Source organism: Telmatherina bonti, assembly GCF_933228915.1.
Source record: "Telmatherina bonti genome assembly, chromosome: 18".
NCBI lineage: Eukaryota > Metazoa > Chordata > Actinopteri > Atheriniformes > Telmatherinidae > Telmatherina > Telmatherina bonti.
This window is the reverse complement of record NC_136616.1, coordinates 22,826,469-22,854,430: the sequence shown is the minus strand read 5'-3', so window position 1 is coordinate 22,854,430 and position 27,962 is coordinate 22,826,469. Positions and strand designations below refer to the sequence as shown.

Sequence of the window (27,962 nt, the reverse complement as noted above, 5' to 3'; positions counted from 1 at the left end):
TAAAACGAAAAGAAGAATATTGGAGGTTGCCCGATGGAAATTTCTAAGACTGTAAGGTGTTACTGCACATTTCATACTCTTGCAAATCTTCTAAACACAAAAAAATCAAGATGCACAACAAATTTGAGTCATGTGTTTTGATCTGGGGTTTTGAGACCATGGGAGTGTAAAGCGTTATTAAATAAAGATGAAAACAACATTAACTTTTTGGACATGCATAGGAACTATTATATGCTTGTATTCGTTTAAAATGGCACCTTTAGTGCCTTTGGATGCATTTTCAGTATATCTCTGCAGAAACATCAGCCTACAGATCTTCAGCATTGCATCTCTGCCAGCAGGCTTTTCTCCTGTCTATTCTGTCATTTAAGGCAAACACAGTGAATGTCTCCCCAGGCTTGTGCCGGTGTGTGCATACATATCAGCCTGCTGCATACACCTCTCCAAGCAGTGTGTGACCTCCATGTATGCCCTCTCAGGTCCTGGGAAGAGAGCTAGGGAATAAGAAATTAATTGCCAAACAATGCATAGCTCCCATCCATTATGGTTCTCATCATGTCAGATGATATCGCAGCATTACTGGATGTCTTGGTGCATAATTTACCACACCACAATCAGCACCTCTTCAACCCCTCTACATCCCAGTTGTGCCTCATGATGGATTTGCGGGCTTGCCACAACAAATAATATTAAACTACAGGTTTCTACTCTTTATTTTTTCCCCAGCCATTTTTTGTCAGCACATGAATATATGTAGAATTTCTTCAGAATTCTGTGACCTAAACACAAGGAAATTGATAAGCTGTGTATCAGGAGACAAGTTCAGATTTTATGACACACATATCAGTTTGTTTGGAGATGAAACGTTACCATTATAACTTAATAATTTATAAATCCTCAAATGGCTGAAATTGAAAAAAAAAGAAAGTCAACCTTTCTTTCTCAACTTATCTTTGCTTTAATTTCCCCATGAGATAAGAACCATATTATAATACACATAATGTATTGTTGATCTCAGATTTGGAAGTTAAGCATTTTATTATACACTGTCAGACACAAATTTGCCGACTTGGAATATAAGTTAATTTCAGTGGATCAAAACACTGGCACCAGTTCTTACATATACATACATATATTTTACCACCAATAACTTTGGGCTGCTTGACAGAATTGAGGTTCATTTTACAGTACTCAAATCTGCAAATGATTGTAGCTTACACTGGAAGGTTAACTTACATGAGAAACTTGACAAATGGTCAAACTTTGCATTTGCACCAGCCCTTTTAAAGAGATTCCTAGTCAGTTTACCCAGAAAGTCTATTGTATCTTGGGATGTGTGACATTGCAGCCAAACTCTGATGTGCATCCAAATAGTCAAGTATTGTCTTGTTTTGCGTCAAGTGAACCAAATGCAAAAAGCTGGCTGTAACCAGTATGGTGGAAACAGAAGCTGCCCTGCATTGACCAAGAGAGCTAGCTGTCTTGTTTGTTGGTTATTTTGTTTTCTCTTTCAGTCACTCTTGATGTTGTGCCACTATTGGTGAGAAGTGGAATACACTATTTCAATAAACAGTTTGTTTGACTAAGTGCAGTGTGAAATCAAATTCAGACCTGCCCAGGGGTACCCAGCTCTGGTCCTTGATGGCCACAATTCTGCAGGTTTTCCATATGTCCCTGCTCAAACACACCTGAGTCAAACTAATCACTCACTGTGCAGAACTTCATTGGCTGTTGGATCCATTTAATGAAAGTCAGGTGTGTTTGAACATGAATACATCTAAAACTTGCAGGGCAGTGACCTTTGTGGAATGACTTTGAGTACCCCTGGTTACATGTCCATCTGTACAGGATCTAGCAGGTGAACATGACCCTGACATACATAGTGCTACTTATGTGTGATGCATGATGCAGCATTTTTTTCTTCAAGAGCACACTGATGTTCACATCAGCTACAATATATGGATTTAGTGTGATGCCTAAGTACACTGACATAGGAAAGAGCTGGGGTTTAAACTGCTACTTTCGAAGGACGGTGTGACTACTCTATCCACAAGTTAGCACTGGATTGACTTTACTTTTTGCACAACCTACCGAAATTGCTACTTTGATGTTTGTCCAGATATTCTGGCTGTCTCCATGTATTAACTTAGTTGGACAAATTACTGGGGATTAAACTGTGAGAATGTGCATGCTTATCTTGTGTGGAGCTTCAAAATATTTCCTGATGGCCTTTTCTATTTCACCTATTTGTTGACAATGTACATCCAATTCTTCCAACAGTTGAAAACATTAGCATGGCATAAAGGCCCATAATAAAAGGAAGAAGGAATATGGGCTGAAAAATAAGAGAATAAAATTGAATACATCAGTACTTCAAAACCTTCCTAAATAGCATAGCATATCTCATTTGTTTTATCTTTAAAAAAACAGCAACATGCGTAGTTTAAGGAAGAAGCGAGTAATGACTTCTTGAAGACTCCAGCAGTTGCTTGGCAACCTTACAGTGATGAGAAAGAAATATTTGGCAGCCTAAAAACATTAAAGCAGTAAACAACCCATAATTTAACACAATGTGAGTAGTGAAATTAAAAACAAACAAAAAAAACCTTTTAGTTCAAAAATGTAATTATAAACTTGACTGACATATTTGGGCGCAATAAGGTGGATAACCCAATAAAACTAAATGCTAAAGTGGAGCTTTTACAGTTTGCACTGACCCAGCATGGATTTATCATAATGCTTTTTCAGATACTTTCATGCTTTTACTGAGGATGTATAAGAATTTCCTCCAAATTTCTCCCATCATTTTTTCGACTGATGCTCGAAGCCGTTAAAACAAGATCATTTTACGCGACAAGAATCGTCATTTATTTGTGTTGATTGTGTCACTTCTTCCTGACAAGACATTCATTCTTGTGAAGAAAAGGTAAAACTGAACCACATAGTAGAAGCAGCACCATCACATCAAACATCCAAATGACACAAGTTTATTAGTTGCTACCATGATCACGGATTTTTAGCTTCAATTGCTTTTCCTAAAAAAATGTGTCCCAGAAATCCACAAATCCTATTACACAGCGTTTAAATGGGGAAGTACAGAGTTAATGAGTGACGTCACACATATACTGCCCAAATCTCTTCCAGTCTTGTTAAAGTCCCTGCTGAAGATATAGCCATGCATAAAAGTTCAAAAACTAAAATGAGGAGGTAATTGGGTTCAGCTTCAAGTTGGAAGAGCCACGTCACCGTCTGATGCTTGTTTCATTTCCCCCCCAAAAGGCCTTTTTCACCTCTTTTGATCTTGAGTCTGCTGAAGTTTCTCATCGCCAACAAGCCTGCTCTTGGTGCGGAAATGGCAAGTCATACAAACCGGATCCATTTCATAATAGCATTGCAGTTTTCTTTCCTGAAGCAAAGTAGAGCGGGCTTATCTAATTGTGGAAGCCACGAGCCCTGGGATACAGAGAGAGAGGCTAATTAGTTAGAAACGAATGCTTTGAAATAAAGCACAAGGCTCTGTGTGTGGTGGAAACAGACTTCACGCGTTTGGTGATGGGGGGGATGGAGCGTAAATGATAAGTGGAGTTGGTTTCTCAATGAGAAAGAAAGTGCATACAGAAGTTTACTAATGTCTTCTTTTTTAATGAATAGGTTTCTAGTTTTGCCGGAGTGGCGTTCACAAGCCCTTCAGCTTAGAAATTATGAATATCTTATGGCTGACGGTTATCCCTGTAAATCTACAGCATGATGCCTTTGAGAACGCACTTAATCTTAAGCCCCAGAGTGATGGATTGGAAATTCAGATCATCTAGTATTTTTCTCATTTATCTAAAGAAAAAGCCTGCGTTGGGATTAATAAAGCTGTTGTATTGTCACATTTCCCCTTGTAGGACACTCTTATATAATATCAGTAAGAGCAGTTCATCACTGATAACATTGCCGTGCCCTCTTTGCCATCTGCAGTTTGGTTTTTTGTGTTTGTTGCCTAAACGTATAAATCCCCTCCACCAAAAATGCGTCACACATTCAAATTGTCCTGTTAGGTCACAGACTTGTTCCTCTGGCCATAACAAAGACCTGCTCACCTCTCTGGTGCTCTTGAACTCTTATTTTTTCTCCCCCTCTTTCAGTTTGTCCCATTTGGATAGATCGGAAAAGCTGGCAAAGCAAAACAAAATGTCCTTGTGTTGTCTCCAAGGCGATAGTGCCTGCAGACTGTAGCTGCTGTCTACTGCTGGCTTTATTTATTTATTTACTGTTTCTGTCTGTGTGTGCATCTCATGGAAAAGACATTTAAGTCTGCTCAAGGACACTCGCATCTGTTCCGCCCCTGTTCTGTCTTTGTGTGTGTGCCTTTGCAAGTGTATTTAATGTGCTGTGTGTAGACAGAGCACTGAAAGATGAATTAATTCTGGACTCGATGGGATCATGGAGAAGTATGGAATTATATTCTAGCCGTGACTCCTGGTGACTTTGAATTAACCCCATAGTGTGATAAACATTTGCCCAAGTCATATTCCTCACTCATGTCACCATGGCTTTTATGATCAAAAAGGTGAAACCATTATGATTTCACTTTCTTTGTCTTTAAATGATCAACAGCTTTCTGTTTTAGGACTTAAATACCTGGGGACATGGTGTGTGTCCAGTGAGTCCTGTTGTAAAGCACACTTTGAGTTTTCCTGATGGAAAGATGCAAATTATGTATCGTTAAAATTGTAGCATGCTGGAAAGTTTGTGTGGTCACAGTGAATCTGTGAATAGGTCGCTGTCACCTTGAAAGCATGTGGAAAGAAGTGGGTGTGGAGTACAACATATGGTTTCAGTCAGCTGGCTTTGTTGTCAGTTAAGCTGCATTCACATCAGGGTAGTCCGCTAAACTCTGATTGGAGCCTCGGTTCAGTTGGGGGTGCAACATTATTTTGAACTGAGATTGTGTTCATGCTGCACTTCCCAAACGAATCAGATCTTTTGTCATACGTGTTTTATTCACCACTAGAGGCAAGAAAATATGGGGCTGCATCAGACCCTAGGGGTCTGGGTTAATCAGATTTCTATCAAAATTTTTACCAAATTCTTCCATGTCAGACTGTGAACAATTCGTCCCATTCAGAGCCGCCTTTCCCCCCCCCACATGTGTGAATGTTTTGGTTGGTTTTAACTACAATGCCATGCACTCAACCCAGAATAGTCTCTGTTTTGTAGTCTGCTTTCTGTATTTAATGTGCTTGAAGACCTGCGTTTGTTGGCAGAGCGAGTCCACTTCCTTGACTCAAATCAGAATTTGGTTGTGCATTCACAACACCCCCAAATGAAGTAGGCTTTCTCTGCAAATGGAGTAGAATTTAAGTGAAAGTGGCGGGTCGGCCTTAGACCTTCCTTAGGCAAATCAAACCACCCTAGCATCACCATCATCACCAATGCAAATTATAAATTATATCCAACTTCTTTTTTTTTTTATCTGAAGTACTTATTTGACCCTTTAACAAAATATGATTTATATATATATATATATATATATATATATATATATATATATATATATATATATATATATATATATATATATATATATATATATATATATATATAAAAATCATATTTTGTTAAAGGGTCAAATAAGTACTTCAGATAAAAAAAAAAAGAAGTTGGATATAATTTATAAATAATAATTTATATATATATATATATATATATATATATCATATTTATCACATACAGTACTGGATATTTTCTTACCATTTATACATATTTATTTGCGGTCTTTTCTCTTATATCCACCAGTGTGCAGGAGACTGACATCATATGTGTACAACAGAGTGTTGAGTGAAGTTTCTACAATTAAGCAATGCAAATTGTCCAAAAAACTGTATGTTTTATAGGGTTAAATTCAGGCTCTTTATTACCTACATTTGGTGAATTTAGAAATGCATAAGTATGGCAGAAGAAGGTTGAAGAAACACATAAGATTTAGGAAGTTTGAGTACATTGAGGAACTGTTTACTTGTATAATCTAGTCTCTCCATTGTAACTTATCCCAGTTTGCTACTGTAAATCCTGCTCATATCATCCTGCAGTGAAGACAAAATCCATCAGCAAAAGTCTGTCACAGTTATAGTCACTCCTAAATCTGCTATACTGACCAGTATAGTCACTGATCTAATAGCCTGCAACTCATCATTATGTTGATGATTGCAGTTTGAAATAATAGGTTACCATCTTTTGTATGATCATGTGACTATTTCCGTTTACCCTGCGCTGCTTCATCCCTCCTCCTGCCTTTCGTGCTTGCTTTATGTCATATGTTCATTTAATTTATTACCAGAGACTTTGCAACTAAGGAAGGCTCTGCATGTCTTTACTTTACATTGCAATTCAATAAAACCCTTGTTAGAGTTCCTCTTTACTGATGGAGCGGCACGGCAGGAGTGTCCGAGATACAGATCTTAAAAACACTGCAAACTCTTTTGTTCGTGAGCGAAAACAAATACTCAATCAGCCTGGACTCTTGCTGAGGTGGCAACCATTTAATCAACCTTGGCTGTCGTTGAATGTTGTTAAGCGTGCAATGCATTGACTGCTGATAGTAGTCGGGGTGTCATTACAGCCTGCAGGGGCCTGTGCATCCCAAACTGCAGCGCTTATTTATGCTGTCTTATTTTACCTCTTGCAAATTTACCATACACAGAAATTGTTCAACTGCAAATTAAATCTCAATAGAAGTGGATTTCTGCTATCTGAGCTTGCTGGATGTGACGTCTATTAAACCTGCCATCGTAAAATTGACCTTCATTAAATTTTGTTTTGCACTCCTTTCATACAGAGATTAGGATCATTTGTCACCACTGTCATTTTGATTGTATCTCGGCACGAGGCGGAAATGGCAGCAATCCCAAATTGCATTTTTGCAAAGTTCCAAATTTATGTGTGTCTGTGAAAGTGCTCTTTCATTCTCTTAAAGAGGCTGCAGGAAGCTGTCTTCTTTCAAATTGCACACTCCTTTTAGATCATGACATAAAAAAAATATGTGACATTGTGTTTTAAAGCATTATAGCTCAATAATCACAATGCAAACGCACAGTGATGAATGAAAATTCTAACACAACACTCCTTTTTTTGGCGAAAGTGTGGCTTTTTTCCCCCACTATTTGAAGATACTTTATGAATTATGACCTTCCTGTGTATCCTCTGGCCCTCTGTGGCTAAACTGTGTCCACACACTCATAAAAAGGCTTGCAACTAAATTAATTTGGGACCCCTTTTTTTCCAATCGGAGACCAAATAGAATGAGAATAAGGCTTGTAGATGGCATGATTGATGATAGGGACTCTAGGAACTGCATGTGCAATTGAGTGGTAGGTTATGAGTAACTGCAGCCAGTGTAATGGCACATCTCTTTGTGCACATGTGATTGGTGTTATGATAGGCCTTTTCCCCAAGACCTCAGGTAAATAGCATCATTAGCAAATAACCCCTGGAGTGTAACCACAGGGAGGAATCACACTCAGGATATGGGTATTTCACTTTGTACCTGCTGACCCACAAATAGCAGGTGCTAAAAAAAGGGAGAGAAAAAAAAATATAGCAATTGACTTGCAGAGATATGCCCTCATCAGTGGTTACTTTTAGACTGCACAGCTGGAAATTTGGGAATTCTGTGGTGTGTGTGTGTGTGTGTTAGCTTAGCCAGCAGGGGTCCCGCCTGGATACCATGCCCGTCCATGTTAGTCACACCTGCCAGCTCCAACTATTAAACCCACTTTTTTCAAACTGACACGTGAAAAATAGAGAAGAACAAAAGCCTCTTAGGTACACTGTCCTTTTCTTTCTATCTATACTTTAATAAAAATCTCTGAGACACAAATGGGGGGTAGAGAAAACAATCTTCTTTTGTTTAATGCGTTGTTTCCCTAAAATTTTGCTCATTCATTCAATATTTCTTTCTTTGTTTTCTATGTCAGAAACTTCCTCCTCTATAATGGTATACATGGACACAACCACCTCAACAACGAGGACCACTACGCGACCTTCCACCATTACCATGAAAACCACAACAACCAGGACCACCACCACCACCAAGATGCCTGCCAGAACAACCGCAGTGGTCCATTGGCCACAGACTACATCTACCACAGTGACCCCTGTCCAGACACTGGTGGATGCTGTAGAGCCAGAGGATGATGACAGCGCACTGCCTTCCTCCAAGCTTCCTAACATCAGAGTGGAATACTGCAATCCTCTTGTGATGGTGGACATCTCCTGGCCGAAGACCAAGCAAGGCATGGTAGCCACGATGCCATGTCCTCCCGGAACAATAGGTATGGCAAATTTACTTTTTGGTATATGTAAAAACAATCTTAATAGAAAACACTGGTGTTAGAGAACTGATGACTGGGGATCAGTCCAAAAGGGCAAAAACCTTCCATACATTTTGATCCAGGTCCTTTAGCACTTTAGATAGAGTTGTAGTATTTACTAAATGACCAGTTGGGTAGTAGATGAGGCAAAACCAGTTTGCATTTGGTTTGTGTACACGCCACAAGAATTGCTATCAGCTTAATTCCTGTTGTTTGTTCACAAAAAGGAGGGAACAGGCTACAGCACCAACAAAACTATGAAAAGGTTAATATTTTTCTTTTCACAAGTGCCTCCTGCTGTTGCCAACAGGATAAGTAATGTAATGCGGATCTTCTAGTCCGATATTTTGGCCAGATGGAACAGTGTGCTTACTCTTTTGGAATACATTATCTACTTTAGACACTTGAATCCAAGTTTCTCTCCTTTTTTGTTGATTCCCAAAGCATGTGTGCCCAGTTGCGTGTTGAATTAGAGGTAGATTTAAGGCTTTCAGACCCAATTCCGTAACGTATTTTCGGTACAATCGTCACATCACTGATTATGTACCAGCTGACATGTTCCTACAGTTTAAACTTGCACAAATGCAATTTGTTTATTTAATTTTTATGTAACCAATACAAACATCCATAAGTTGGAAATTAACTTTCATGATGAACTTAAAAACTTAGAAATTGTGCATTCAGTGTTTTTTGTTTTTTTTTAACATTCAGAAAAGTGGTTCTTATTGAGTCAACTTATGTAGGTTTATTATTGATTTAGTTGTTTTTCATGTTAATGGTTTAGTCCTACTTTAAAAATGGTTGGAGGTTGTGTGGCTAAAGACTTGCATGAGTATTCACTCCTTCAATGGCTTTAAACAGTCTAGGCCTGCATGGTTAGAAAGCATTCCTGTCGTCTCCAACCCAACCAGTCGAGGCAGGTGGCTGCACTCCCTGAGCCGGGTTCTGCCAGAGGTTTTCTTCTTGTTAAAGAGGAGATTTTTTCTTCCCACTGTCGCCGCGTGCATGCTCAGGATGGGGGATTAGATGGAAGTCATGACTCGATGCAATCAGTTGGTTTCTATTTATAGGATATGTATGAATTCGCTTGAATTTTTGTGTATGTTGATTCATGTATGTAAAGTGCCCTGTGACAACATTGTTGTGAAGTGGCGCTATATAAATAAAGTTGAATTGAATTGAATTGAATTGAATTACTCTAATCAAAAAGGAAACTTTCAGAAGGCTAATTAATACATCATTGCATAATAAAAGTGGATGATGGAGAGAACTTTCCCACTCACATAAAAACTTCCTGACATCTCCTCTGATATCTCAGTAAGAGTGAGGAACCTTGACACAAAACCGTTGACTTCTGTTTCCTGCTTTCAGAAATGTGAAATTTCATATTAAACATCCAATTCATTCTGGTCTAATTAACATATTCCTCCGTTTAAAAACATGGAACTTTCCTTATAAACTATATGTTGCTGTATTTCGTCTCTCTGTGAGTATGCTGTAATCTCCTGAACTGCTGTGAGCCTATTCGCCCCCATGTTGGTTGGTGGCGTGCTTTGTTTGTGTACACACTCTCCCCACAGCACCCATTCTTTTGCTTCCTGTCCTCCCATCTCCCACTGACTCACTGATATGAGACTAAAGATAGCATAGTATAATATAGTATTGTCTGTAATCTAATTATTAGCACACCCCGCACACATATTTATAGCTTGTCTTGTCACAAGCAAATGTAATAACTTTTTAGGTTTTTGTTTAGCAGAAATCAGACACTTATTTCTATGGATGCTGTGTTTTTTTTTTTTTTTTTTATCAATACTAACAGAATCAAGTGAAGAGTGCCCTGAGATAAAATCACTGTTAGCTTCTGTTATTATAAAGGCTTTACCAATAATATAGTTGTGATTTAGAGGAACAGTTGATATAGTGACTAGACTATTACAATTTTTTTAAGGGTCTGGATTATTTGTAAAAGAAATTTAACATGAACCCCAGGGAAAGATATCCAAAAGATTCATCATTGCAAGTATGTGCTGCCGGCTAACACATCTTATATAATCAATAATGCTGCATTTTTTGCATGTTTTTAGATGTCTTTTTTTTTTTATGTAAATAATTTACTAAATGTGTTTGTTAAGTTTACTTGAGGTTGTTAATTGGAGGCAAAAAAGCATTTCAGCACCACCTTTAAAAGTATTTTAATGAGAACAACATTGATTGTTTTTTTTTACCCATTACATTTATATTTTGTCAACTCCACACTGCCTGCATGCGGCACATTTAGTGAATATCTGTAAATTAAAGCCACATTTGACATAATCATGAAGAAATTTCCATCCTTTAAACGTGAGCACTGTTACAGATGCCATATATCTCACAAGTCCCCAGTGTCAAAGCTTGCAAGTGCTATGAAAAATAGTCCAGTTGGCTTGTTCAGCATCATCTCTGCTCAAAAGAATGCATTTAATCTTTAATAGCAGTGGCACCCCACATTCAGTCAGTGTGTCCTTACAGCTTTAGTTATACAAATATAACATTCATGTATATGACACACAAGACATTTAGGGCATATTTGTAAATGGCTTTTTTTTGCTCATAAGTCTGTGTGAGTGTTAAAGAAATGAACTTTAGCTATGTTTCTCCTGAACGAGCTCCTCGCTGGTGCACTCAACTCCAGCTCGGAATTTTTTTTTTTTTTTAAAGACCCTCATCATTTCATTAATCAGCACATGAACTGGAAGTCATGCACATGCATGCAGTCTTCATTAATGGGCAACACCAACACCCGTAGACACCTCACTAACAGCCATCACATGGCAGGATAAGAGGAACACATACCCCGCCTCCTCTTAGCGCACTCTTCAAAGCCATCTCACTTCAGACAACACTGTCAAGCAGAACACGACTGTGTGAGCTTCCTCTGCCACTCTTTGAAAGTTCCTGGAGCTCCTCTTCCATCTACCTTTCTTTGCTCGCTGTCATCCTGTCTTCCTCTAACCTCCTCTGGCTCTGCTTCCTCTTTCCTCCTCTCTTTTTCATGCTCCTTCCTCCTGTCTTTCAGTATAGGACGATATGCAGAGTCGCTTATCTTATGAAGCCATCAAACATAAGGCTGTCTGAGGTGGACCAGGAGAGGAAATTATATGTCAATCAAAATTTATATCTGTTAATGCAGACGGTGTCACCCTCCAACAACACCCCACCTTCTGAATACAAGAAGGGGCAATTTGATGCCAACATGCAGCATTGCTGATATCAGCAGTGAAAATACAGATCCAAGTAATTTAAGATATAAGAGAAAAGCAGCGCGGAGCAAAAGACATTTATTGAATTTCTATCTTTACCGCAAGTTTAAAAAAAAAAATCATAGCTGATACTATAAGATGTGATGTAGAAGCAAAAGAGTGTCTTAACAGATAGCCACGGTTTCTAATATTGCTCTTTTGTGTTGAAGACCAGGTGACACGTTGTAATTAATAGATCCACCAGACCACATCTCTGTCAGCAGACTGTCTTCTTGGACAAGCATAATTTACCTGCTGTGATGAATTCAGTTATTGCAAACTTAACTGGCACCATATTTTTTGGTTATAATTTCTTTCTTAAACAAGATTCAAAAAGCCACACATGCAGATGCTGTCTGAGTCTTAATGATTTAAAACAGACGCTGCCTAGGCGAGTCCAACAGGCCTCAAGTGAAGCTACTTCATTTTAGTCAATTTAAGATAAAGCCATCCAATTACATTTTGCTGCTTCCATTAATTGAATCTCTTAAAACATTTTGTTTCTTGGGAGAAGTTTTGCAAAGAAGAAAAGGATTTGACATGCTAAAGAGTTGTGCATCTCTCTGTAATGGGAAAAAAGAGGGTGAGGAAAGTATTGGAAAATTGCGGATAAGGAGGAGATTGTTAAGAGACTTACAAACACACATGCAAAATACAAAATCTGTGTGTTTTTCATCATCAAACTGATGGTGCTGTCATCACCGAGCAATTGGCTTTTTTTTCTTTACTACTTTCTTTTTCCTGTTTTTCTCTAAAGGTGTGGCTTCATATTCATGTCTGGGCCCTGAAGGATATTGGGATGCACAGGGTCCTGATCTTAGCAACTGTACCTCCCCTTGGGTCAACATCATTAACCAGAAGGTAAGAAAAAAAAACCCCAAAAACATACCAGTCAAAAATCTGAACACACTTACCCAACTTTTCACTGGTACTGTATATTTTGGACAAACTTCATGTATTGTATTGTTATTAAATCAGATCAAGATGATGCATATCTTAAAGGCAGAGTATGTAAGATTTCAAGGCAATTCTTTCCACCACCAGGTGGCAAACACCAGGTCGTGAGCAAAACCACAAATCTGCTACCTCCACAAACGACCACAGGTTGGCAGTAATGAGCAAAATTCACGCCTCCTCCTTGCCAGCTCCAATGAGGGCAGGAATCGCTTGTGAGCTGTAGCTCAGAGCCGCTCTGTGATAAATGGGCTTATACTCACCCTACTGGTGGAAAAAAGTACTTTTTTTTTAACTGGTCAACAAACATTCAAGAAGGGTCTTTGTCATTAATTAAACTTGTAATTTAATAACGCATCAAATAGGGACAGACTGGAACCTACATGTTTAAAAAACTATCTAATTATGATTGTAGTTATTTTTTTAGTTAATTTATTTTGAAAATATTGAAAATCTTACATACTCTACCTTTAAACTCTAATTACTCAACTTTTTTGAGGATTTTCTCTTTTGTCCTTTTTATGTATTTTTTTTATATACTTCTCAGTTCATGTAACTGATTAGCCAGAAGCTTTTTTGTGTATATATGCTTTTAATAAAGTAAAACTCATTGCAGTTAGGGCGCATTCACATCAAAATAGTCCGCTAGACTTGAGCCGATTGTAGACTCTGCTCAGTTGTAGGTGGGTGTATCCATGCAGACCGAAATGCGTTCACATTGCACTTTGGTCGGAATAAAATATCCCCATTCTCACCAGAGGAGGCGCTGCACTCGGATTTAGCAAAAGAGAGGACCCATGAAGAAAACTCTCAAGCTAAACATGGAGCACAAGAGTATTGCTGTTTAGGTTTTTTTTTTTTATTTTGTTATGCAAGTACACTGCAGAAATACACTGCAACAATGGGCGCAGAATGAACAACAGATGAGGCAGAGGACCCTTAACATGATCCCTACCCACAATGCAATCCTACACCAAATGCAGGAAGTGACTTTTTTTGTAGTCCGTTTCCTGCATTTGGTCTGCTTGAAACAGAAAAAGAGATGCATTTGCGGTCCTCATGAATCTGAATCAGATTTTTATTTGGGGCCTTCACATTTCTTCAAATGAAGCGGACTTTCTGAGCAAACGGACTAGAATTTGGTTCAAAAAGGCTGATGTGAATGTGCCCTTAAACACCATAGTGCAATATCACTGTGGAAAAGGGATACTTTCTGGCCCATTACACAATCTAGCAATTATTTACTTTCCATATACTGCTCCAAAACACAAACAGCTTGTATCACCTCCTCTCCTGGCAGCTTCCCTTTCAATATATGAAGCTTGCTCATATAAAGCTTCCTATATTGAAATTTGTAATAGAATCAAAGCAAAAGAGGAGAATGCAACTGCATATGAAGATGTGGCTTCCAAGTTATGAATTATAGGCAGTGTTGAAAATTGTTCTCCCCTAAACTCATAGGACCCCGAGGCGTACATGTTACAACTCTTATGTTCTCCTTAACTGCACAAAACTCAGCCCATTAAACCAACAGCAGTATTCAGATATGGACTGAGAATGGCTGCCGGGGAGCAAAATAGAGGTAGGGAAATGATCAGGTGCATTTCTGCTCAGCACAGCCTCATTTGTGCTCCGCAATAAAGCTCCTTGCTGCTGTTTGGAGAAGTAAACTACAGCAAAGTTTATCCTTGGTTTTGTTTTGCCATGGTAACTATTAGTGTGACTCCAGTGTGCAATGTCGCCTGTTCAATTATAGAGGAAGTTGCAGTAGTCATGTAATGCATGTATTTTTAGCCAAAACGCCATTAATCCTTGTATTTTTGAAGGAAATCACACTCCATCAGTGTGCCTGTTGCTGTGGAGACAGGCTCTAATGAAGATCAACCTGTCAGCGATTCAGAATGCCCATCTGGCTTTTCATTATTTTACATCTAGAGCCATTGTCCTGTGCGTGGCACTGCTCATTACCAGATGGCATGGTAGACAAAATGAGAAAGGAAGATTTAGAGAATAAAAAGAGAAGAAATGACACCAGAGACTCAGAGGGAAAGCACACAAAAAAGGGAAAGCATTGCTTTTTACCCAGCATCCCAAGCTCCCCTCATTAACAGAGCAGCGTGGGGAGGCTAAAGAGGAAAACATCTTCCAAAGACAGATTCCCATGCAGACACCTCTGTGAGGACCAATTTAAGAAGCCTAATTAGCTTCCCTAATAAACTCAGAGGCGCAATGGCAGGTGATGCCAGAGTACATCGGGATGATACTGTTTTAGATGACGTCACTGCTGTTTTTTAAGCTTCTCCTACAGTGCAGTTGTTATTGAAATCTTTTCTTTTGCCTGCTAGTTACAGCTCCTTTATTCAAACAGAAAAGCATACTATAATGATGGCAGACAATTGAAAATTAGATGACAACATGCTAGCTTTGATTTAGAGTTGACTTTCTTTGGGGTGGTCATAATAACGCAGCTACCTTTACATGAGTCGCTGCTATAGATAATACCACAGTGGCCCCTTTTTCACATATGGGCACATATGATGTGTCCAACTACAGCGACCACACAACAAGCCGCGGTGTCAGCTTGACAGGTTACAACTACAACATTAACTGCAAAGTAGAGAACACAAGCCTTTTAATCAGCAGTCTGGAGGCAAAAATAGCAAGTTCTACTTAAGATTTCAGTTTTGTTTCCCCACAAATACATCCAATATCTTCTTTTTTTTTTAATGTTATTTCGTCTCTTTACTGCTAAATGTAGTTTCTTTAAAGGAAGAGGTAGCAATGAGGGTTGTATTTGATGTTTTTTTTTTTTTTCCTATCATATTCTACTCATCACGTTAATGTGAAAGTTGACAGTTTGTCTGCTTACCGCAGTCAATATAAGCTGCTTCGTCATTTGTTGACACTCAGGTAGACTAGACGCGAAGGTGACACATGTCACATCTAGCGGTACAAGGCAAGATGACTTTATTTAAACAGAGCAATTCAACAACAGGGTGATTCAAAGTGTGTTGCAGTGACAGTAAAACCCTGGAGAATAAGAAGCGTAATTTAAAATTATAACAAGAAAGCAAGGACAAGGAAATGAGTAGCATTACATTTAAAAAAAAGAAAACTTCCAGTCAAAAAGAAAGATGCAGATTTGGGCTTAAAATAAACTTTGAATTAAAAACTACTGAAATGCAGGTGAGAACAGGTGAGTCTTTCAGCTAATCTGAGGCTTTCTGGGAGTTTCTTCCAGACATGCGGAGCATAGAAGCTAAATGCAGCTTCTCCACGTCTCGTTCTGACTCCAGAGGACTTGAAGGGTCAAATATGTTCATAATGGGACAGGAGGTCTCTGGTGTACTTTGATCCTGAACCATTCAGGGGCTTATATACCAGAACTTTAAAGTCTATCCTCTGGGGGACAGGCAGCCAGTTTAAAGACCTCTGAACTGGACTAATGTGGTCCGCATTCTTGGTTTTACTAAGGACTCAAGCAGCAGAATTCTGGAGTGTCTAGTGTCTAATTGGTGGTATTGCAGGAAAGTAAACCTGAAAAGTATCTTGTTGGAGTTTTTTAGCTGCTGCAAAGTCCAAAGCAAAGTATTTTTAAATAAATTGCCAAAGGCAAATTTTCCCTAATTCTTTTGATAGCTGTAATTGATTTTTTCTTTTTTAAATAAAGTTTGCTCAAAGACCACATTTTGCAACTTTTATGGTTTAACTGAAGAAATTGAACATCAATATAATTTTTTTGTTATTTGGTATTCTAATGTTTGCTTATCTCTACATGGTGACAAAAATAACCCAAAATAACAAGGAACACTTCAAACTAAAGTGCAGAAGATTGCTTTGCCTCTACCAAAGTGCAAAACTTGATAAATCTGGTTTTGGTTAGATGAAATGTTTGTGTGAAGGTCAGCTATTTTGTTGAAATAAACTGTAAGTAGTGGTAGAAAAAGGAAAAGTGTGGAAACCAAATGAATGAATCCTTGTTGTTTGGCCTTTGAACAGCAACTGGAAATACTCAATAGTTCTTCTCATTTCACCCTGAGGCACCAAGAACACATATTTAAAAAAAAAAAAAAAAAAAAAGATGCATATTGAAAGAATGTTCAAAATGTTCTTGGCTGTACACAAGCTGTATGTATTTTATTAGTTTTATAAAAGTTGAAGGCTGTCTGGGGAAATTCCTTCAATAGTTTTGTAATTATGTGCAGATAAGAGTATTTTGCCCTAGTGTATACTCAGCTATGTTAAACACTACACAGTTGAGTGTACACACATTAATTGTGTTCTTTGCAGGAGTGGGGGAAACATTTAAGGTCAAATGGCATTTATTTCAAGGGGTAGATACATGCATGTTGCAATTCGTCATGTATTCCCATGTATCCGGTATGCAGGTTTGGAGTAACAACAGCATGCCACTGACTTTGGTTGAGTTATTCAGAAAAATAAAGCATAAAAATGCAGCATGTTACTTGCTTTATCTAAAGAGGATTGGCTTTGCTTGTGCCTTTGTCCATGGCTTTAGATAAAAGCTGGAGAAACAGCAGCCGTCATAGCCCGAGAGCTGGCGGAGCAAACCAAGAGTAATCTTCATGCGGGCGACATCACCTACACTGTGAAGGCCATGGTTCAGCTGGTGGATCTCCTCGATGTGCAGCTGCGGAACCTCACACCAGGCGGCAAAGATAGTGCAGCACGGAGCCTTAACAAGGTACTAAATGGATTTTTTTTTTCTTTTTATAATAAGAATCTGATTGAAAATAACATGCAGCAAAAATAACCTTTTTCTCCGCTGTTGACACTGGTGAAATTACCATGTTTAAATGCATGTAGACTGAAGAAATAGACATTTTCCTACAGTCCTCATATTTATTCTTACCCTTCCAATAGACAATAGTCACTCAAATAACAGCAGACTGAAATAAGCAATAGTGAATAAAAGTTTGCAAAATTACCATCCAATTCCTTTTAAATGGAATTGAGTTTAAAGGAAACACTTTCTTCGACATATCAGAGCCATTTCCTTGTTCACGGTGGGCCAAAATACTTGCCAGCTGGTGCAGAAGTCTGACTGAAAGTTACAAGAAACACTTGACTGAAGCAATTGCCTTGAATAGAAATTGTTGAGTGACATATACTCTATTAGTTTACCATGTTTGTTTGCTTGTTTTTGTAAATATTTCTATTGAACAAAGCAATTTTATAATATTGATCTCAGTACTTTTGTTCATTTAAACTTATTTCAGTGACAGCTGTTTTTTTCTCCTTTCAAAGACGACTATGGATAGATTTGAGCACGACTGCAGTAGCCCCACTTTTGTTTTCAGCAACATCCATTTAGTTTGAATATAAAACCTGTGTAATTTCCCAAAACTAAGCCTTACCTATCACTAGGCTTGAAAATGAACAGGTATGTTTTCGATGATGCGCTCTTTGGCTTCGTGTCGCTTCAGTACAAACTGAAAATGGACCCTTTCTGTCACGGATAGCTTAAATGCTTCCCATACTCTAATAGATTACATTGATGTTATCCATGTTTCATGCTTGTCAAAAGCACTACATTTGCAGCACTTTATGTTTTACTGCTGAGCCAGCAATATTTCATTGGGCTGGATCTTAACAATGGAAGTGCAGAGTTTTTCATATTTGCTGAACTTGGAAGCTAATCCATTTATTCCCCAATTCACAGCAGAGCACAGAAATGGGCACTCAGGCAGAGCGAGCTGAAATAATACGTTCTGTCTCCTGAGCAGCCAACAGAAAAGCAAACATCAGTAAAACTCAAAATGTCAGTCGTTAATTTGTTGGAGTGGCTTCGCTTGAAGACGGGCATTAACACCTGTTCTCGGATTGCTTTTTTTTGGGAGGGGGTAGGGGGTGGCCTGCTTTTATTTCACTGCTGCACCACACACAGATGTCCCCATTGAGATTTTAGTGCCAGTTTCTCCAGTGGAGAGGGAAGGCGGTAAAGATGCCCAAATGGCCTGAGAAGAGAGTGTGATGAGCAAATTTACACTGAAGAGCAACAAAGGGGTTTTTTTTGTTTGTTTTTTTTTTTTTTATATATCGCCTGGAAGAAAAAAAAAAGGTTTCTCATAAAACAACACTTGGGGTTGGAGCAGGAGCTGTGATGTTGATTGCTCTTCTAGTCTGTAGTTTCACCAATCAAATGGAGGAAATGACGTTTAAAAAAAAGCAGCTGTATTGAGCTTTTACGACCAGGATAATTTATTAAAGAGGTCAGAGTTGAACTAATGATCAATAGATTTCTGTCTACAGATATTAAGCCTTTTTTTTTTTTTTTTTTTGTAATATGGAGCATCTAAGGGATAACAAATATGATCCAACGCTTCAAGGAAGTGTGAGCGTCCACTTTCAAATTCATTGATTTCCTTCTGTTTCCTTTTTCTTTTTTTTTTATTGGAGATTTGAAATCAAAGCGCAGAGAACTTTGCCAGCAGACAGTGAAAGGACCAATTTGGCAAATGTTGAGATTTGTTTGGTTTTCATCAACAGAAGGTTGCTGGCTAGCACTATGGACAGGCCTGTTTCCAGGAGAGTAGGCTGTGATGCTGTGTAGGAGGCTCCTTTATTAGGAAATGGAGCTGATTTGAATGAGATTTAGCATGGTACCACAACCGAGCTGTTAGCATTTGCGCTAACTGCACCGGATACAAGTGATTATTCAATCCATTGCTGCCCTAACAATGTTTTATTTTAGCTTCCTGGTAAGAGTTGCACATTTAAATATCCTGCTTGGTGACAAGCCACCAAGCAGGATATTTTGAAGCAATTTTCAAAAGTCATAAAATATAGTCTGTTTTCCAAAAAAAAAAAAAAGATTATTTGTTGTTACAACAAATAAGTTTAATTAAATCTGATTGCTTTAGTAAACCTTGAAATGTATCCAGAACAAGATTTGGGTCCAACTTTGACCAAATAATTGGAGTAAATATAGTTCAGGTTGGCACACACCTGGTTCCTGTAAGACCTGATGATTCACATCGCGTATCAGGACAAAGATCAAGCCAGCAAGGCAAGGAACTCTCTATAGACCTCTTTGGTTGGACTGCAGTGATCCATCAATCAAGACCTGGGTATAAAACCATTTCTACGCCTTTCAGTGCTCCCCGGAGCACAATGACAACAGTGATTGTGAAATAGAAGACGTGTGAAAACACTATGGCTCCCTCTCAGGTTAGCTGTCCAATACAACTGGGCAAATGGGCCTTTTGGGGTAGTCACTCACACACAGCTTCAGACATCCATTGCAGAGTTGTGAGAACATGACACAAGGATTATCATATTTGTAAGGCTACATCAATCAGTTTGGAAAGCAGCTACATGAAAGCCAGTCTGGGTAAAACACACGAGGGCCCTCTGGGAGTTTTTAAGTGGCTGTTAAAGGACTCTCAGTGCATGAGGAAGAAGTTTATCACATCCAATGTGAGAAAAAAAAAATCATTTATTTCGGCACATTGGCTAAATTTGGCTGGTGTTACTGGTGAAAGATGCAAAGACCTAATAAAGAACAGACAGGAACTAGCATGTGTCTGATTCGCCTTCAGTACCCTGCCTAAATCTCAAGATGGTAGTTTGAAATCATTTAGTTTTGTCAATTTTAATATCAAAATCACAACACAAAGTTTTGCAAGAAGTGATTGAAAATCCCTGCGCCTTCTTTTTGAACTCTTATTCTGCTTTTTTTTTTTTCCTATGCAACTTTCATAAAGAAAGTGTCAAACTGATTACTTTGACGCTTGTACTTCAAGCAGAAATATCTCAAGTGGAATTGTTTGATGTGTTTACGTTCTTCTAACTCTACTTTGCATTTCCTTTGGATTGCAGCTGCAGAAGAGAGAGCGCTCGTGTCGGTTTTATGTTCAGGTATTTGGATCAAATTTTCCTCCCCATGCTTCATGTCTTCATCGTAGCAGCTTTGATGTCCGTTTCATTTTCCCCCTCCAATGTGAACTTTGGCCTTTGAAGTGGCAATAGCTGCTTTAGATCTGACGCATAAAGACGCTGTCCCAAAAGGCAGTAATGCCTAACTCAATGGGCCAAATTAAAGTGTCACATTTAACAGTCCACATCTCATGCCATCGCTACCCCCTGCATGCATGTGCCATGACATATTCCTCCTTAACCTGAGCATGAAGCTTAAAACAGTCTGTTTCTCTAATGCCTTTCTTCCATTGTGGATTTCTCTCGAGTAGCTCCCGCCCCCATTATAGAAACGTCTCCGAACTCACATCAGCACTGTCAGGATTGCATCAGTTAAAAAATAGTTTTACGGCAAGCCCACATTCATCAGCAAATGCTCAGGAGCCAAAAAAGTAGTGACCTCATTACACCATCGAGTCAACTTCTAACCACTAAGTCAGCCAAAGCCATGCTATGTTATGATTCTCTCTGATGCATAATGCATATTTGTCCCAATTTACGGAGGATTCTCGCGCTTTTCTCAGCTTTTTCTCGGACCGCTGAGTGATTTTGCTATCCCAAGGGTGACATTTCAGTTGTCATCAGAATAATTTCTACCTTGAAAAGAGAAATATGGGAGAAGCTGACGTCCCTGCCTGCTGTGCAGAAGGCTTAAATTAAGCTGCACATTAGAGCCAGATGTTGTTTTATGTGTGCTCTGTAGCAATATGTATTTTGCCTCAATTCCTCTGAGGCATGTCAGAAAGTAGTTTATTTATGCTCAAGCACTTTGGCATGCCAGTATGTTTGTGTGTGTGTGCCTGTATATATACAGAAGGCTTTGTGAGTGCAAGGTTGTTTAAGGTGATATGTGTCTATATTCAGCATTTAATTTTGTCTTTAAACTGTCAACAAAAGCAGGAGAAGGACCAGAAGGAAGAAGTCATTATCACGTATGTTGAAAATATCAATAGATGGTTTTTAACATTAAAAGCAGCCATCAATAAACAAAGTATTTCAACATTGTTAAGTCAGTTTAAATGACTGTAATGCGTTAATTTAAAGTACTAAGCTTTTTGCTTCATGGCCCAATTTTTTGCTACTCATAAAGAGAAAAGTTTCCATCTGCATTTACAAAAATTTTAAGAGAAAATCTCATGTAACATTTATGCTGAGAACAGGGGCGTATCCAGGAAGTTTTTAATGGGGTGGCCAAGGCAGGCTGAGTTAGTGCAGATGACCAGACTACTTATTGGACTAACTGCACTGTTCATCATTATCATTATTAACTTTGTTTGAATAAAATTCAGGGATTCTTGGACCTGGAAAACCTTTTCTCCCGTCAAAAACAAACTCTGTTGACAGCATTTCAAGAATTTTATAGTTACAATTTGAAAAAGAGCCAAAATAAAAAGCTCTATGTAAATAAAGCTTGCAGCATCCTATTTCAGTGTTTTTCCATTTATGGAAAAGCAACCTGATATGTAACACATTTATAAACATTCTCCAAATCTGAATCCTCTTGCTACTTTATTTTAGTATTGTAGTATTGTAACATTGTTTGTGTTTTATTCTGTGCAGCACTTTGAAAACTCTTTACGTTTCTAAAATGTGCTATATAAATAAAACGGTTTGGATTGGATTTTCATAAAAACTAAACTACAGACTCTATGCAAGAGTGAGGCAGATAGTTCAGTCTTTAGCCATTATGGTGGCTAAATAACCTAAAAGAAAATCAAACACAAGCCTCATATCGGTTGCTTTGCTCAGGCCGTTGGGTGTCGTTAGTAACATACGCTGCACTTTGCGGCTGCGCTCCACAGTACCACATGACTGTACACACAGCTCCGTTCTGCTGCCTTGACAAATTCCAACAACAGTGAAGTGCTTTCACTCGACAAAGCAACATCTGTGGCCGTAAGTAAACACAGGCATCGGCGGCACGTGCCGTTGGCCCTTGAGGGACTTTCATTGATTAGGGAAATCGGGCAATGTTTTCTCCAACAGGACCCTGGTGGGAGACATAAGTGGGATTAGCAGAGGAATACAAAGCAAATGAAAGATGCACCTGCCTCTGCTATCCCCCTGCTCCGAGGACACACACAGTGCTGAAAACAGACAGTGACAGCACTTTGGGGGGAAAAGCAGATTGTGCTAGTTGCAGGTGTTGCAGGGAAGCAGAGACAGGGACGGTCCAAGATGAGCTATTTGGCTTGTGGTTGATGTCTATATCAAATAAGGTTTTATTCTGTTCCCAGTTGAGATGTCATGAACAAATAAAAGACAATTGATTACACTTTGTCTTGAGATCTTAATCTGCGACATAAAAAGTTACAGATAGTTTGTGCAAAGCAAAACAAAGGTTTGGAATACTCCTCAAGAGTCATATCTGCTGCACATCATAGTCAATTTAATCCCTCTGAATAAGGATCTGGCCTTGATAAAGCAACAAAGTGGATGATGATAAACTGTGTTTCCCCTGCAGAAATGTTTCTCTGTTGTGCCTTTTCATTTCGAACTAACATGATAAAAATGGCGTCCTGCCTTCTATGCCTTTCGGTCATATTGATGGCAGCTTGTTACAGCGTGTGACATTACGATCATCCAATTACTGTGATTATATCCATCCATGCTGCTGCAAAGTCAAAGAACCTCTCATTTAGCCATTTCTTTTTAAAAACAAGGACAAAATGTGTGGTTTGATGTAGACTTATATATATATATATATATATATATATATATATATATATATATATATATATATATATATATATATATATATATATATATATATATCAGTAGGAGCCAAGTGAATTTTCCACATAGGAAGATGCAAAACTCTGACCCTCAGTAAAAAAAACACATTCACATGAAAGACTGACCAGAGAAGTGTTGGAGCCCACGTTGACCTTAAAGAAACTCGTGGGAGGCTCCACTTTCAACACTGTAACGAGATGCTAAAAATTTTTTTCTGGTGGTCATTTATTAAAAGATGAAGATAAACTCATTTGTCGTGAGCAGAAACCTCATTTAGACTGCAGTGCAGGCTTCAGTGTGAATAGTCTGGGATGCTGATCAGGCTGGTTAAAAGTTTACCTTTTCCTGTTTTTCTTTAAATATTAAACTATGACAGACAGGAAAGAGAAACTTCAGTAGTTCTAACAGGAATTGCAAAGTGCCTGCCTTTGGGTCCAGACATCTGACCCCCATTGATTCACATGAAACAATGGTCTCTTGAATGAAAAGGAAATGAGTCCACTTTATTCTGGGCTTTAACTCAATGTCATTCTATTTCTGAGTTTTGTTAAACTTTGTGCAATGACATGTTTTTTTGCTTAAAAAAAAAAAGAAATAGTGAGCTGTTTTTTAACACTAAGCTGTGTCTACTGATGGACAAGTGAACAATTTTACTTTCTCTGTGTTGCTCTGCTGCTTAAATCCCAGCAAAATAGATATGTTGGCATGACATCTGTCAACAGTAAATACTGTATAGGAGTGTAATTTAATAGTCACTCACATATTTCACAAACATGCCTTATAATATAACATATAAAAGGAAAAAAAAACAAAACAAGGATTTCAAAAGATTTAAGAGTTTTTCTGAACACATAAAGTGTAAGAATGGAAGTAAATTTCAGGCAGAGTTTAGCACTCTCACGAATAAAATAAATGTATGTTGCCTTTATGTTCTTTTAAACACTCAAACTTACAATTCTCCAGTGCATGGTTGAAATCTGGTGTCTGGTGGTATTCCTTTGCTCTTCCACTGATGTTGGCATGTTTAATGTCACATATGCATGTTTTTCTTTTTCTTCTTCTCCTGCTGAATAAACCACGAGAGTCCTCATTACTCCTGTTTAAGTAAGATATAAAGATTTTACTAGCTCCTTGAAGACAGTTTTCCCTTTCAGTTTGATTTCTTTTAGACTTAACTTTGGCTCTTCTCGTGTGACATCCAGTGTTTTTTTTTAAGTTGCATGTTGGATCTCAAAGTGTGGAGACGGCTGGTTTTCCATCTTGTCTTTTCTTCTCATGCTTTGGGTAATTATTCTGCAGGATGAACCCCTGACAACCCGGTCTGTCTTCCTTTGTTACTTCCCTTTTTGTTAGTGTTCTGATAGGATTATTCAGCGCTCCCTCCTTCAGTTCAGCATTGTGCTATTAATGCGTGAGAGGGTTTGGTTTGTTCCAGCACTGTCTTTGTGCACACAGAGGTGATAGTCAACAAAAAGGAATTATTAGTTCAAACTTTCACTGGTGCAGCGAAGCTTTTATTCTGTCTGGGAATAACTTAGAAGGATGTGTTTAGTATGAAATTAACATTTGTCACATGTTGGTGACCTACATGTTTACCCATCCATAGAGTAAACTGAATGATGTGGAATAAATCCTTGATTTTTATCTTTGAAAGCTAAAAGCATAAAGTTTTGGTTTTTTTTCCCCCCGAAACTGTCAGATTTACTTTAATTGTCAGTGAAGAAATAAAAACAAGACAAAAAATTAATTTCTAGGTGCCTTATGAAAGCAAATGCTTGTAGATGATTACAGCCTACAGCTGCTCAACAACTGGAATAACAAAGTCAGATCACAGCTTGCACCCTACAAAGTCCTAGTTCCACTTCTACAATAACACAAAAAGAGTTTTATGTTTATATTATATGGGCTCAATACAAATTCATAGACATTGCTGCTGCAAGTGACTGTTTACAAGGGTCTTGAACAGTTTTGAGACTGTAATGATCATTGAAAGTGGAATTTCCTGTTGAATTTGGAGAAATCACTCATGATATTAGTTGTGTTGAGCTATTTAAGTGGTTATTGTTTGATTTATGTGTTGCAAACAGCTGCTAGTTTGTACATTTTTGCAATAAACCCAACTTCTAGTTGAGGCTGAAACTGTTGCATATCTTTATTTCCAATATTTTATTGATGCATTGATCATCAAAAAGTTAATTTTCAGTTTTTTTAATGGATCACATTTCAGACAAGGGGCTCGGCCTTTCTGCACAGCTTCTTATTGGCTTTTGTCTTGACACATTTTTGCCAGAAAAATATCAGTACATGATCTGGAAGCTTTATATATAAGCTGCATCAGTGTTGTTTTGGTTTTGATTGTCTGTTGGCAGTAACTCTCTCCACTGTGGTCAACATCACCAAAAATGATTTAGTCAAATCAAATCCCCACAATCTTAGCTTTCCACTGATATATTACATCTGTGATCTTTAAACTTGTACACAGCAAAGTTTAGTAACAGCTGACCCTGACCTACAGTCTTTTGAGACGTTTATTCAGGTCATTCACTCAAAAGTTTTAGCGTGTAGAGTTTGCACTGTCATGACCCCCGTTTATAGGGCCACAAAATACATGAAAGCCCAACACATGACTTTAAAAAAGTAAGAGATTTGTTAAAAAACAACAAAATACAACTTTAAGCAAATCAGTACAAACGGCTACATGATAAACATCAGCAAGACTTGTGACCTCTGGTAAAATACGTTAATTTACATAAGCCAATGAACTATTCAATACATGACCACTGCTAAGTCACTGAGGACAGAGGGATGCATAACGACACATATAGAATTTAAAAAAAAAAAAAAAAAAAAAGGTTATTTAGCATGATAACAGGAAGTCGGGTGCAATGTGAGCTGGGCGGCAGAAAGAGGCGGGGAACCTGGCTTTAAGGACGTAGAACGTCGACTCTCTGGCGGGGAAGGAGGCGGAGCTTGTGTGTGAGGTTGACCAGTTCTGGCGAGATATAGTCGGACTCACCTCAACCGTGGCTTGGGCTTTGGAACCAGTTCCCTCGAGAGGGTCTCACTGTGAGAGGCGCTGAGTGGGTGTGGGCATTCTCATCAGCCCCCAGCTTGGTGCCTGCACGTTGGGGTTTACCCCGGTGGATGAAAGGGTAGTTTCCCTCCGCCTCTGGGTGGGGGGACGGGTCCTGACTGTTGTCTGTGCTTATGCACCGAACAGCAGTTCAGAGTACCCACCCTTTCTGAAGTCCTCGGAGGGTGTGTTGGAAGGCGCTCCCTCTGGGGACTCCATTGTTCTGCTTGACTTCAGTGCTCATGTGGGCAATGACAGTGAGACCTGAAGAAGGTTGATTGGGAGGAATGGACATCGGGGACAGTGCTACTGGACTGGCAGACTGAGTTGGTGGTCCCCCAATTCAAGAAGGGGGACCGGAGGGTGTGCTCCAACAGGGGCATAACACTCCTCAGCCTCCCTGGAAAGGTCTATTCAAGGGTCTGTCAGGTAGCCGAATCTCAGATTGAGAATGAGCAGTGTAGCTTTCGTCCTAGTCGGGGAACAGTGGACCAGCTCTATACCCTCTTTGGGGTCCTGGAGGGGCCATGGGAGTTTGCCCAACCAGTTTACATGTGCTTTGTGGACTTGGAGAAGGTGTTCGACCATAGCAGATGTGGCAAATCTTATAAACAAATCTTACAATAATCTTCCATAAATTATAAATTCACAAATTGAAAATGAAAATTAAATAAATCTGAAAGAAATATTTCCATAAAAAGCTTGGTTTTCTCTGAGGATGAGGTGAATGCAGACTAACTAGAGGTTTTTATCAAATAAAAAAGGAAAAAAAAAAAAGAAAATACTACAGGTAATCCTTTAGAAACCCACCTCCTCAGAAACAACCACCCACTTACTAGAGAGAGATGGATGCATGAAATATTAAAGTAGAGGGTTTTACAGATCCTCACAGAAGACGGAGGATTTAGCCGGCAGGTAAAATAAAACGGGCAATGAAAGGCAGAAATGATGCAACAGCTTCATCTGCCAACAGATATGTAGTCAGATAGACGAGGGCAGCTAAATAACAACATATTCCACCGCGTTGTCCTTTTTTTTTCCTTTCTTATTTTGAGATCACCCCTCAATGTTGGTAAGAAGACGCAACTGGTTAGGAGTGAAGAGAAGGGAAGGGATGAAAAGTGAGTGCACAGAGTTGGCCAGAAAGGGAAGAGAGGGAGATCAGCCTCAGCCAGAATCTATTTCCCAGACCCAGAGTTCATTTCATCAATCAGCGCACAGATAGAGGCACACACACCACGGCTTGGCTTGGACTCTTGCCAAGCTCACGCTAATGTCCACCTCTCCCTTCCTTCCTCTCTTCCTGCATCGGTATAAATGGACTGTGCACTGCAGCTTTTCATGGCCAGTTGTCGTCCATGTTTCAACTGGATCATTCCAGCAGTGGCTCAAGCTAATAACTTTGATGTCCCGTTTTCACAGAAATTTCTCCTTTTTTATTACATTTATCCTTTTATCTATTTTTGTCTGTTATCTATAGAGATGGCATCCAGATAACAGCACCACCCAACTTCAGTTTGCCTGCGCAGCTTAGCTTAGCATTGTTTATTGAGTCCAACCCACCCTTTTTTACAGCTTTTCTACCTAAAAGTTGGATGTCTGCTTTTGCACATTCATCACATA

At 38.8% G+C, this 27,962-nt stretch overlaps 1 protein-coding gene across 1 annotated transcript in view; it reads left to right on the top strand.

Annotated features, from left to right (window-relative positions):
- Nucleotides 1-27,962, top strand: part of LOC306769484 (adhesion G protein-coupled receptor L3) — a gene marked incomplete at its 3' end in the record, with an annotated part of 146,393 nt that overhangs the window by 62,305 nt on the left and 56,126 nt on the right. The window contains exons 5-8 of the mRNA XM_079258100.1: nucleotides 7,962-8,318; nucleotides 12,396-12,499; nucleotides 17,112-17,297; nucleotides 20,435-20,473. Coding sequence (XP_079114226.1) covers nucleotides 7,962-8,318; nucleotides 12,396-12,499; nucleotides 17,112-17,297; nucleotides 20,435-20,473 — 686 coding nt within the window. The remainder of the gene's footprint in view (nucleotides 1-7,961; nucleotides 8,319-12,395; nucleotides 12,500-17,111; nucleotides 17,298-20,434; nucleotides 20,474-27,962) is intronic.